Source organism: Scyliorhinus canicula, chromosome 3 (genome assembly GCF_902713615.1).
Source record: "Scyliorhinus canicula chromosome 3, sScyCan1.1, whole genome shotgun sequence".
NCBI lineage: Eukaryota > Metazoa > Chordata > Chondrichthyes > Carcharhiniformes > Scyliorhinidae > Scyliorhinus > Scyliorhinus canicula.
Window position 1 is genome coordinate 201,616,165 of NC_052148.1, and position 13,825 is coordinate 201,629,989.

The 13,825-nt window shown below is 51.0% G+C and overlaps 1 protein-coding gene across 1 annotated transcript in view; it reads right to left on the minus strand.

Moving 5' to 3' along the window:
• Positions 1-7,315: 7,315 nt before the first annotated feature.
• The window catches only part of LOC119963224, a 105,684-nt gene continuing 99,174 nt past the window's right edge, over positions 7,316-13,825 (minus strand). Inside the window, exon 6 of the mRNA XM_038792000.1 lies at positions 7,316-9,365. Coding sequence (XP_038647928.1) covers positions 9,350-9,365 — 16 coding nt within the window. The 3' untranslated portion in view covers positions 7,316-9,349. The remainder of the gene's footprint in view (positions 9,366-13,825) is intronic.

The following is a 13,825-nucleotide window of genomic DNA, read 5'->3' on the forward strand; positions in this document are numbered from 1 at the left end:
ACATTTGAAAACAAAAGAAAATGAAAAAATGCATATACATCGGTCGGCTTCTGTTATTTACATCGGTTGTCTTACATTATTTTGAATGGTTACAGCTTTTTGTTTTTCATTTTCCAGTAGGTGTTTGGTTCTGGCTGGGTCCCCTGCTCCCTTCTCCCCCCTTTCTTCCTGACCCCCTCCCCCTCTGGCCATCTGGCGTGCCTTCTTCTCTCGTCTGCTCTTGTGTCCTGCTCCGGTTGGGTTGGTGTGATGCCGTGTTATTTGCTGGGGATGTTTGGGCTCCATGCTTCCTTATTCCTTCATCCTTCCTTCCTCTCCCCACCACCCTCTCCTTGTTATATCGTTATTACCCTCCCCTTTCCTTTGGCTTATTGGCTGTTGGCTGCAAACAGGTCTTGGAACAACTGAGTGAATGACTCTCATGTTTTGTGGAAGCCCTCTTCTGACCCTCGGAGGGTGAACGTAATTTGCTCCATGATGAGACCATCAATTTACGCGACACGTGGTTAGAAGCGAACAGTGGTTTTAATCATCTTACAACAGAGCCTGCCTGTGATGAGATGAACTCTAGATGAACTGGCAGACAGGCTCACAACAGCAACCTTTATACTTCCGGTTAGGGGGAGGAGCCATAGGCAGAGCCAAGGGTGGAGCCCAGTACAAGCTCCTCATCTCCCCCTATGGGTAGAGTCGCGCAACTACACGTGATCTAATACGAGGTACAGGCTCAACACATGTTGTACAATACAGTGTGGATTATTTGTGTTTATACTTCACCACATTCACCCCCTGTAAAAAAATCAAGTCCGGCGGGGGTGATGGTTTACAGATTGAGCCTGTCCGGTGGTCGAGTTGTCCGTTGTGATCGGCGGAGCACCGGGGTTGCAACCCCTTCTGGTGGCTGGACGATCACGGTCGGTTGAGGTACGATGGCGGACTCCGGGGGTGATTCTGTCCGAGCTTCGTACCCGTCTGGTTCGACTGGGGACTGGGGGCGCTGGAAGCTTGTGGGTGCGGGCGCGCGGAACATGTGTAGCGACCCGGTAGGTGCGGGGGCATGGGTCGTGGCTGGTTGGGTGGGATGTAGTGTGAGGGGTACCTCGGCGGTGGTAGTGGTGGGATTCGATCCTGCAGGCGCTAGGTCCCGGAGGGATACAGTGTCCTGACGGCCGTCAGGGAACTCTATGAAGGCGTATTGGGGGTTTGAGTGGAGTAGAAGCACTTTCTCTACGAGTGGGTCAGTTCTGTGTGCCCTGACGTGCTTCTGGAGGAGTACCGGGCCCGGTGTCTTCAACCATGCTGGGAGCGAAGCCCCCGTGGTAGTACCCCTGGGAAAAACAAAGAACCGCTCGTGAGGGGTCTGATTGGTGGCGGTACATCGGAGGGACCTAATAGCGTGGAGCACTTCGGGAGGACTTCCTGCCAATGGGAAACCGGGAGATTCCCGGACCGGAGGGTCAGTAGGACGGTCTTCCAGACCGTCGCGTTCTCCCTCTCCACCTGCCCGTTCCCCCTGGGGTTATAGCTGGTAGTCCTGCTCGAGGCGATGCCCTTGTCGAGCAGGTACTGACGCAGCTCGTCGCTCATGAAGGACAAACCCCGGTCGCTGTGTACATAGCTGGGGAAACCAAACAGGGTGAAGATACTATGCAGGGCCCTAATGACTGTGTGGGAGGTCATATCGGGGCACGGGATAGCAAAAGGGAAGCGGGAGAACTCGTTGATGACATTCAGGAAGTACACATTCGATTATTCGAGGGGAGTGGCCCTTTGAAATCGATAGCAAGGCGTTCAAAGGGCCGAGAAGCCTTGACCAGGTGGGCCTGTCTGGTCTACAGAAGTGCGGTTTGCACTCCGCACAGATCGGGCAATCCCTAGTGATGGCTTTTACCTCCTCAGTGGAGAAATGTAGATTTCGGACTTTGACGTAGTGGGCGAGCCGGGTGACCCCCGGGTGGCAGAGGTCATTGTGGATGGCTTTCAGGCGGTCGCTCTGCGTGCTGGCGCACATGCCGCGGGACAGGGCATCTGGGGGTTCGTTGAGCTTCCCCGGTCGATACATGATATCGTATTTGTAGGTGGAGAGTTCGATCCTCCACCTCAGGATTTTATCATTTTTAATTTTGCCTCTTTGCGAGTTGTCAAACATGAAGGCAACCGATCTTTGGTCGGTGATGAGGGTGAACCTTCTACCTGCGAGGTAGTGCCTCCAGTGACGTACAGCCTCCACAATGGCTTGTGCTTCCTTTTCGACCGAGGAGTGTCGAAGTTCTGAAGCGGAGTGGGTTCGGGAGAAAAATACGACTGGTCTCCCTGCCTGATTTAGTGTGGCTGCAAGAGCGACCTCTGAGGCATCGCTCTCAACCTGAAAAGGGACGGATTCATCCACCGCCCGCATGGCCGCTTTGGCGATGTCCTCCTTGATGCAGTTGAGGGCCTGGCGAGCCTCAGCCGACAGGGGGAAAAGTGTGGCCTTAAATAGTGGGCGGGCTTTGTCCGCATATTGAGGAACCCACTGGGCATAGTATGAAAAGAATCCCAGGCACCGTTTGAGGGCCCTGGGACAATGAGGGAGAGGGAGTTCTAAGAGGGGGCGCATACGGTCTGGGTCGGGGCCCAGGACTCCGATTTCCACGACATAGCCGAGGATGGCTAGCCTGGTCATGCGGAAAACGCATTTCTCCATGTTGTAAGTGAGGTTGAGTTTCTGGGCCGTCTGGAGAAATCGATGGAGGTTGGCATCGTGGTCCTGCTGGTCATAGCCGCAGATGGTGATGTTATCCAAGTACGGAAACGTGGCCCGCAGCCCGTACTGGTCCACCATTCGGTCCATTGCTCGTTGGAACACCGAGACCCCGTTCATGACGCCAAAGGGAACCCGGAGGAAATGGAAGAGGCGGCCATCGGCCTCGAACGCCGTGTAGTGCCGGTCCTCTGGGCGGATTGGGAGCTGGTGGTGTGCAGACTTCAGATCCACCGTGGAGAAAATACGATACTGGGCGATCTGATTCATCATGTCTGCAATCCTGGGGAGGGGTACGTATCGAGGAGAGTAAACCGATTAATGGTCTGACTACAGTCCAGGACCATGCAGAATTTTTCCCTGGTCTTGACGACCACCACCTGAGCTCTCCAGGGGCTGTTCCTGGCCTCTATGATCCTCTCAAGTAGGAGCCTCCGGACCTCGGTTCTGATAAACACCTTGTCCTGTAGGCTGTACCGCCTGCTGCGAGTGGCTATGGGTTTACAGTCCAGAGTGAGATTGGCAAAGAGTGGAGGGGGGGGGGGGAGATTCGCAGCGTGGCTAGGCTGCAGATGGTGAGTGGGGGCAGGGGTCCGCCGAAGCTGAGGGTGAGACTTTTGAGGTTACACTGGAAGTCGAGTCCTAGTAAGAGTGGGGCGCAGAGTTCGGGCAGGACGTATAGTTGAAAATTAGAGTAACTAGCGCCTTGGATCGTTAGGGTCGCGACGGTGCGCCCTTGTAGGTGAACAGAGTGGGAGCCCGAAGCGAGGGAGATAGTTCGCCATGCAGGAAAAACAGGGAGCGAACTGCATCTTACCAGATCTGGGTGTACGAAGCTCTCGGTGCTCCCGGAGTCGAAGAGGCACGGTGTACTGTACCCGTTGATTTTAACGGTCATCATAGAGTTGCGGAGGTGTTTCGGACGCGACTGGTCCAACGTGACCGCGCCGAGTTGTGGGTAGTCGGCAGCTCAATCAGCTGTGCTGGAGTGGCCCCGTGATGAATGCCCGCTGAGGTCGCAGTCTTCGATCTGGGTTGTGAGTTTGGAGAGGTTGGAGCGCAAGATGGCCACCCCCATGAGTCGCACATGGCCGGCCGCATGGAGGAGGATTGCCAAGATGGCCGCCCCCATGAGTCGCACATGGCCGGCCGCATGGAGGAGGATTGCCAAGATGGCCGCCCCCATGAGTCGCACATGTCGGGTGGGGGCGGAGTCGGCATACATGCTGCAGCATTTCGGGGCCTGCGGGCCTGTGAGTTTTGGAAGCGAGTACTTTGGGCTGCGGGAGAGTTTGGAGAGGGGGATTTCTTCATCAGGCAGACCCGGGCTTAGTGTCCTTTGCGACTGCAGTTGCTGCAGGTCGCGTTGCGGGCCGGGCAGTACTGCCGTGGGTGCTGGGGCTGTCCGCAAAAATGGCACACTGGGGCTGCGTAGTGGGTGGGTGGCCGTGTGGCGCAGGCCTGGGGCAGTCGCTGGTCGAGGGCCCAGGATGGGGTCGCTTGGTCCGCGGGGAATGAGGTGAGGCTGCGGAACGAGACCTCCATGGTGGTAGCCAATTCTACCGTGTACTCTAAATTCTGGGCCCCTTTTTCAAGTAACTAGGGGCAGGTAGTATTGAGGAGGTGGGGAGGCTGCAGAAAGATTTAGACAGTTTAGGAGAATGGTCCAAGAAGTGGCTGATGAAATTCAACGTGGGCAAGTGCGAGGTCTTGCACTTTGGAAAAAAGAATAGAGGCATGGACTATTTTCTAAACGGTGACAAAATTCATAATGCTAAAGTGCAAAGGGACTTGGGAGTCCTAGTCCAGGATTCTCTAAAGGTAAACTTGCAGGTTGAGTCCGTAATTAAGAAAGCAAATGTAATGTTGTCATTTATCTCAAGAGGCTTGGAATATAAAAGCAGGGATGTACTTCTGAGGCTTTATAAAGCACTAGTTAGGCCCCATTTAGAATACTGTGAGCAATTTTGGGCCCCACACCTCAGGAAGGACATACTGGCACTGGAGCGGGTCCAGCGGAGATTCACACGGATGATCCCAGGAATGGTAGGCCTAACATACGATGAACGTCTGAGGATCGTGGGATTATATTCATTGGAGTTTAGGAGGTTGAGGGGTGATCTAATAGAAACTTACAAGATAATGAATGGCTTGGATAGGATGGACGTAGGGAAGTTGTTTCCATTAGCAGGGGAGACTAGGACGCGGGGGCACAGCCTTAGAATAAAAGGGAGTCACTTTAGAACAGAGATGAGGAGAAATTTCTTCAGCCAGAGACTGGTAGGTCTGTGGAATTCATTGCCACAGAGGGCGGTGGAGGCCAGGACATTGAGTGTCTTTAAGACAGAAATTGATAAATTCTTGATTTCTTGAGGAATTAAGGGCTATGGGGAGAGAGCGGGTAAATGGAGTTGAAATCAACCATGATTGAATGGTGGAGTGGACTCGATGGGCCGAATGGCCTTACTTCCGCTCCTATGTCTTATGGTCTTATGGTCTTAACTGCTGGCGCACATAGTTTGACCTGAATCCTGCCACGTACACATCTCTGATGGCGAGCTCTATATGCTGTTCGGCTTGGTAATTACAGTCCCGGGATAAGGTTTTTAACTCTCTTAGGAATTCTTCTAGCGATTCTGTGGGGCGCTGGCGCCGAGTAGTAAAAACGTGGCGCGCGTAGACCTCATTGACGGGCCTAACGTACATTCTGTCGAGTAGGCCCAGGGCCTCTCTATATGAGCCGGTACAATTAAGTTGAGTAGATATACGATGGCTCACCCTTGCGTGCAGTAGGCTGAGATTCTGCTCCTCCGTAGTTTCTGTAGTGCTTGCTTCAGCCAGGTAGGCCTTAAAACATCGGAGCCAGTGTGAAAAGATTTCTTTCGCCTCTGCATCCTGTGGGTCGAGTTCCAGTCGATCAGGTTTGAGGGCTGATTCCATGGTCATTCCTTACTGTTTCTTAAGACGATTAAATTGATGAGACCATCAATTCACGCGACACGTGGTTAGAAGCAAACAGTGGTTTTAATCATCTTACAACAGAGCCTGCCTGTAACGAGATGAACTCTAGATGAACTGGCAGGCAGGCTCACAACAGCAACCTTTATACTTCCGGTTAGGGGAGGAGCCATGGGTGGAGCCATGGGCGGAGCCAAGGGTGGAGCCCAGTACAAGCTCCTCATCTCCCCCTATGGGTAGAGCCACGCAACCACACATGATCTAGTACAAGGTACAGGCTCAACACATGTTGTACAATACAGTGTGGATTATTAGTGTTTATAATTCACCACACTCCATCTGGAGAAATTCCGATAGGTCGGACAGCCAGTCTGCAACTTCGGGTGATGCTGCTGACCAGGATTCTCCGGTGGGCAATTAGGGAGGCAAAGGCAAGGGCATCGGCCCTCCTCCCCATGAATATATCTGGCTGTTCTGAAGACTGCCACTTTCGGGCATGGCTTCACCCTCATCCCCACAACCTTGGACATTGCCTGGAAGAAGGCTGTCCAAAATCCAACAAGTCTGGGAGAAGACCAGAAAATGTATGTGTGGTTGACCGGACCTCCATGGCACCGTTCGCATCTATCCTCCACCTCCAGGAAGAACCTGCTCATTCGGGTTCTGGTTAAGCGGGCTCTATGTACCACTTTTAGCTGAATTAGGCTTAGCCTTGCACATGTGCAGGTGGACATGACTCTGTGTAGTGCTTCTCTCGAGAGGTCCCATCCTATTTCAAACCCCAAGTCCTCCTCCCACTCGTCTCTTGTCTCGTTCAGTCGGGTTATTCCTCCTTAGTAGTCACCCATACTTGTCGCCGCAATTCCCCTTGCCTAGGATGTCCACATCCAGCAGGCCCTCTAGCAGTGATTGTTGTTGTGGCCGTGGGTATGTCCTCGTTTCCCATCGTAAGAAGTATTTGACTTGCATATATCTTAGTTTGGCGTGTCCGCCCCGCCCCCCGTCAGATGGAACTTCTCTGTTAGTTCCTCGAGCATTGTCAATCTGTTGTCGGTGTAGAAGTCCCTAACTGTCAGTCCCCCCCCCCCCCGGTCCTGTCTCCAACATTTGAAGGTGGCGTCCATAGTCGCTGGCATGAACCTGTGGTTGTTGCAGATGGCCTTGTCGCATACTTTGGTTAACCCGAAATGTTGTCGCAGATGGTTCCACGACCGGAGAGTTGTTGTCACCACTGGGCACGTTGAGTATGTATTCAGTGGGGATGACAGTGGTTGTGCCTGGAGCGAAGTGCTTCTGCAGGAGCGCTCTTCCATAAGCACCCACTCAGCTTCTAGGACCAGGTCTACTAACTCCCGCACTCCCACCACCTCCAATGGTGGGGTTCAGTCTCCCGTGTTGTTCTGTTGTTGTAAAAGCATTGCTGTACACAGGTAGGAGTTATAACTTTTACTGAATTTGCAAAAAATCAGGTTATCTGAATGTTCAATTTAAAGCGCACATATTTCCATGGTGGAATTAGGATATGCAAACGTAAATAAAGCCACACAAATGAAGAAAATAAGAATATTTAAGAATTATTTATTTGGGATTACTCAGTTTAAAGAATGGAAACAATTTTTATTATAAAATGAAATATCAGATTTATTGAATGTGTAAAAATACAAAAAGCTTTGGCATTGTAATATCATATAACGGATCAAAAACATGCTTACATTTAATAAAGATGTACCTAATTTAAAATTGCTTGTTATCTTAACCTAAAGAATGTGTGGGTGCATTTTTCTCTGGCATGTATATGAGTGGATGAAGGCAGTTTGTTGCAAAAAAATATATACCCATAAATACAGCAAACAGTGCAAAATGCAATAAGCACTAGGATTTGCTTGAATTATTTTTGCCTCCTATTCTTAGGCCTACCTGCAGCATTTCACATTCCCTGGGGTAGAAATTGGTATGCCATTCAGACAATGACCTCGAGTTTCATTTCAATAACCTGAGTTGAGTTTACCGGCGCCTGTTTTGCCACGAGGGACAGCTCACTCACTTCAACAAAATACATTTTGGATTGCTTGTCTTGCCAGGAATAGCTCTCAGATAAGTCCCAGGGGGAGAGGTTGAAAGAACGATGAAAGGGGACTGCCCCTCAGGAGTACTTGGAGTTGGGAGGAGCTCTCCTATGCTTCTGGACTTCATATCAAATTGTGAAAAAAATTAACTTAGCCAGAACAGAAAATCTGGTTAGGCATTGTGTGAAGAAGCCCTACCTAACTTCTCATATCAATGTTCTGGTTCTAACTTTGAGGTAATGTCCACCTCTCCTAGTTGATCCAACTAGTGGAAAAAAATTCCCTCCACCTGCCCCATCAATTCCTTTCAAGATCCTAAACACTTCAATCAAATTGCCCCCTACCATTCTATATTCCAGGAAATACAAAGCTAGTTTGTGCAATCTCCTCAAAACCTTGGTAACGTTGAGATGAATTTATGTTGCACTCTTTGTATATATTCTTCTTCGGGTGTGGTGCACAGAACTGTATAGACTATTCCGGGTGTGGCCCAACCAGGATTTTGCATAATATTTAGCAAATCTTTCTCCCTTTTACATTCTAGCCTGATATTTAAAAAGGCTAATGTTCAATTCACCGTATTAGTTAGTTCCTGTACCTGACGATTACGCTTTAGTGAATTGTGTACATGGTCTCATATCTCTTTAGATCTCCAACATTCCCAGAAGGTTTGAGTGGTTTTGAGCTTTGAAGTTACATTTCACAAGAGTATAACATAAGCAAGCACATGGCAATCAGAGACCATTTTTTTCTAAGGAGCCCATTTCTTGAACAAACCTATATGAAATCGATATGAATATCCACCTAATCTTAGATCCTACAAAATTCATCCTTAACCTTTGTTAGCATGGCATTGCCAGCTGTTGAACCCCTCTGGGGGTCTTGAAGCAGATATAGCTGGGTGTGTGGGGTTAGAGCAGGGGTTCAGGTGGAGCATCTTTATAGACTGTTGTAATGAATGGAATCATGGAAATATTATTTCCTTCCACATGTCCCTACTGCCTCTACACTTTTAGGCCCAATAGCGCTGCATTAACAAGTGAACAGTACTAGCTGGAATGCGATATGCTATTTGTTACCCTCCATCTGACATTTGATTCACTTCTTGCTTCATCACCCTTTATCTTGTTGCGCAGGCCACATTTTCCAAACAGAATCTGAGTAAAGCTTATAATGGACAAGTCTATCTTCAGAAAACAGTTACATGTAAAAGAAAAACAGAACATTCTAAGAGTAAACAACCCTGCCAGCAACAGAAGAGGGAAAAAAAGACCAACGTTTAGAGGTAGATTCCCTTCACAAGTTCAATCTTTCATATGCTCATAGGTCTTCTAGACCTTTCCACATTTTATTCTTTTAATTTCATATTTTCAACTTTTGCAGTTTTTATCCTTTTATCTGTGCATCTTTTCATTAAAAATATTGGTCAACCAACTAACAATAAACACTGTTGAAGAAATTTGTGAATTCTTGATCCAGGAGCATTATAAAAACAGAACCATCAAAGACATGTTGTTGTGGAAATAAACTGTTCGGTTAGACAGTAGAAATCGGTCTTTGTCAATTCACTTGTAGAAAGATTTCATAATTCAGGGTCACTATAAAAGAATTTAAAAAACAGAGTTATCAGACACAAAAACGTTTCCATTGATCTTAAAGAAATAATGTTCTCTTTCATCCCCACACCACCGTTCTCAAAACTTTGAGCAAATAACTGCAACATTCAGTGAAATTCTCCGCCTTTCGCCGCTGGTAGAGGAGGTCCCAGTGAGACGGAGAATGCAGCATCGGGGAGAAAACAGGATCGGTGCCCGTTTCCGATGCTCCGACCCCCTAATTGGTGGCACCATTGATGTCATAATTACCCAGTTGCATCCATTTAGTGAGCCAGGCACCCGTCTCTTTTCTGAGGGGCTTCTTGACAGGGGTCTCTTTTCTGGGTGGCTTCCTGATGGACGTCTCTTTTCTTTTTTTTAATAAATTTAGACTACCCAATTTATTAATTTTTTTCCAATTAAGGGGCAATTTAGCATGGCCAATCCACCTAAACTGCACATCTTTGGGTTGTGGGGGTGAAACCCACGCAGACACGGGGAGAATGTACAAACTCCACACGGACAGTGACCCAGGGCCGGGATTCGAACCAGGGTCCTCAGCGCCGCAGTCCCAGTGCTATCCACTGCGTCACATGCCGACCCTGGGGAGGGGGGTATCTCTTTTGTGGGGGCTTCCTGACGGGGGTCTCTTTTGTGGGGGGCTTTCTGATGGGGGATCTCTTTTGTGGGGGATCTCTTCCTGATGGGGGTCTCTTTCATGGGGAGCTTCCTGACAGGGGTCTCCTTTCTGAGGGGCTTACTGACGGGGGTCTCTTTTCTGGAGATCTGTGGGGCGTTTCTCTATTTAGGGGGCCCTTAGGGGGGCCTATTTACTTTGGAGTCTGTAGGGGGGGTCTCCTTATTTCGGGGTCTCTGGGGGACTCTTTATTTAGGGAGTCTTTAGGGGGTCATTTTGTGGGTCTGTGGGGGTCTTCTTATTCAGGGCCTCTGGGGGGTCTCTTTATTTAAGGGGTCTCTGTGGGGGTCTCTTTATTTAGGGAACTCTGTGAGGAGGGAGGGGCAGGTCGGGTCACCCCCGTACTGGGGAGAGCGGGGACCCAGAAAGTCTGGGGATGGGGGGGCTGAATTGAGATGCCGGATGGGGGGGCTGAATTGAGATGCCGGGGGGAAGGGCTGAATTGAAATGCCGGGGGGAGGGGCGGGGGGGGGGGGGTGTGAATTGAGATGCCGGTGGGTGGGGGGGGGGGGGGTGAATTGCAATGCAGTGGGTTGGCCAGCAACGGACCTCACTATCAGGTCGCTTGCTCAAAATGGCGATTCTGCATGGAACCTTTTAGACTCACAGCTTTGGCTAGCGATTTGCTTCTGTGAGCTTGGGAATGTAATTTGAAGGTGATTTGATTTGCTCTGTGTTCTGTTTTAAAAATCAAATTCCATTCATTCATGGTGGGCTGTCATGTGGTTATGGCACCAACTCCAGATCTGGCTCCAGCATTCTTTCAGTTGTGCTAGTTAAACAATCGGCATGATCCGCTCGATTATTTTTAAAAGGTTAGTTCTGCCTTTTAGTTAATTTTCCTCACACTTTTTTATGATCTGGCTAGGTCCTTTGACCCTATATTCGATCAGGTCTGCCAATGGACCTTTCCTCTGTCCTTCAGCCTCCACTTCTTCAATGGCATTTTGTTCAGGCGACCTCCAGCTGTGTCCGGTGCACATCATTCAGATCAGACTTTAGATTCTTTACTTTTGCATCCTTTGGGATTTGGGGATCCTTCGCCTGTTTCCTTGGTTCATTCATTAATTGCCACCATGTTGTAAGGCTGTTTGATGCCTCACTGAGTGGTCTGGAGGCTTTTGTGGTTGAATATAAATTGTTTGTTGTTAACACACAACTATATTAATATCTCCAAGGTACAGCCCTAACTAAGTGCTCTCTTCATGCGTCCCCCACTGGAATGGCACAGATTTCCGATCTGTTTTCCAAATGGTGGGTGGGACCTGCATTGGGAACATTCCCAGAGATTGGTTTTGTGATGTGAGGACCTTATCTGTTGAAAACATCACCTTTTCTTACTGGGCCTGGGATTTGGTTCCTGCAATGGCGGCCCCCTCCTCAAATAGGTTGGAGAACTGGTGGGAGCCGTGCGTCACTTCTGTCCGTGAGGCCCGAGGCATTTTAAATTCTTGTAGTTACTTAATTGGCGAGCACTGTACATCCCATGGGATCAACGGAGGGTGGAAATTCCATCCTGGGAGCTGCCAGCCAATCAGAGGCAGCTTCACCGAGAGCATGGCTACTCTGAGGCCTACCCAGAGGATTGATGCTGGATCACTGGAGACAGGTGTGTTGGGTGGGATGATAATCGCAGGGAGGGGGCTGCCGCAAATGAGGGAAATGGAGGCAAGGTGGTGTTGGCATTTCTGTTGTCTCCTCCCTTTTCTGCTGTGGGTCCCCCGTGTACCTGTCAACTGGCGAAATTGGCAGATTGTGCAGGACAGTCTTTGGGAGTAAAGGGAGAACCCTGTAAGTCCTGCTTCATCCATGACCCACCAATTAATTTCAGTGGATTTTTGACAAGTGTTTCATTAATGAGTCTAATTTACATTTTGCTGATAGCCGGCGAGATTCACATGTCAAGCCCTTTGCGCCCAACTTAATTTGGGTGGTTCTTGAAGCATAAGGGGCCATTGGGGGTGAGTGGAAGGACAGAGCTTGGCACAGGGGGATTGAGGAGCCATTGGGGGTGAGTTCGAGGATAGGGCTTGGCACAGGGGGATTGAGAAGCCATTGGGGGTGAGTGGAAGGACAGAGCTTGGCACAGGGGGATTGAGGGGCCATTGGGTGTGAGTTCGAGGATAGGGCTTGGCACAGGGGGATTGAGGGGCCATTGGGGTGAGTTCGAGGATAGGGCTTGGCACAGGGGGATTGAGGGGCCATTGGGGGTGAGTGGAAGGACAGAGCTTGGCACAGGGGGATTGAGGGGCCATTGGGGGTGAGTTCGAGGATAGGGTTTGGCACAGGGGGATTGAGGGGCCATTGGGTGTGAGTTCGAGGATAGGGCTTGGCACAGGGGGATTGAGGGGCCATTGGGGTGAGTTCGAGGATAGGGCTTGGCACAGGGGGATTGAGGGGCCATTGGGGGTGAGTGGAAGGACAGAGCTTGGCACAGGGGGATTGAGGGGCCATTGGGGGTGAGTTCGAGGATAGGGTTTGGCACAGGGGGATTGAGGGGCCATTGGGGTGAGTGGAAGGACAGAGCTTGGCACAGGGGGATTGAGGGGCCATTGGGGGTGAGTGGAAGGACAGAGCTTGGCACAGGGGGATTGAGGGGCCATTGGGGGTGAGTGGAAGGACAGAGCTTGGCACAGGGGGATTGAGGGGCCATTGGGGTGAGTTCAAGGACAGAGCTTGGCACAGGGGGATTGAGGGGCCATTGGGGGTGAGTGGAAGGACAGAGCTTGGCACAGGGGGATTGAGGGGCCATTGGGGGTGAGTTCGAGGATAGGGCTTGGCACAGGGGGATTGAGGGGCCATTGGGGGTGAGTGGAAGGACAGAGCTTGGCACAGGGGGATTGAGGGGCCATTGGGGGTGAGTGGAAGGACATAGCTTGGCACAGGGGGATTGAGGGGCCATTGGGGGTGAGTGGAAGGACAGAGCTTGGCACAGGGGGATTGAGGGGCCATTGGGGGTGAGTGGAAGGACAGAGCTTGGCACAGGGGGATTGAGGGGCCATTGGGGTGAGTTCAAGGACAGAGCTTGGCACAGGGGGATTGAGGGGCCATTGGGGGTGAGTGGAAGGACAGAGCTTGGCACAGGGGGATTGAGGGGCCATTGGGGGTGAGTTCGAGGATAGGGCTTGGCACAGGGGGATTGAGGGGCCATTGGGGGTGAGTGGAAGGACAGAGCTTGGCACAGGGGGATTGAGGGGCCATTGGGGGTGAGTGGAAGGACATAGCTTGGCACAGGGGGATTGAGGGGCCATTGGGGGTGAGTGGAAGGACAGAGCTTGGCACAGGGGGATTGAGGGGCCATTGGGGGTGAGTTCAAGGACAGAGCTTGGCACAGGGGGATTGAGGGGCCATTGGGGGTGAGTGGAAGGACAGAGCTTGGCACAGGGGGATTGAGGGGCCATTGGGGGTGAGTTCAAGGACAGAGCTTGGCACAGGGGGATTGAGGGGCCATTGGGGGTGAGTTCGAGGATAGGGCTTGGCACAGGGGGATTGAGAAGCCATTGGGGGTGAGTGGAAGGACAGAGCTTGGCACAGGGGGATTGAGGGGCCATTGGGGGTGAGTGGAAGGACAGAGCTTGGCACAGGGGGATTGAGGGGCCATTGGGGGTGAGTGGAAGGACAGAGCTTGGCACAGGGGGATTGAGGGGCCATTGGGGGTGAGTTCGAGGATAGGGCTTGGCACAGGGGGATTGAGGGACCATTGGGGGTGAGTGGAAGGACAGAGCTTGGCACAGGGGGATTGAGGGGCCATTGGGGGTGAGTTTGA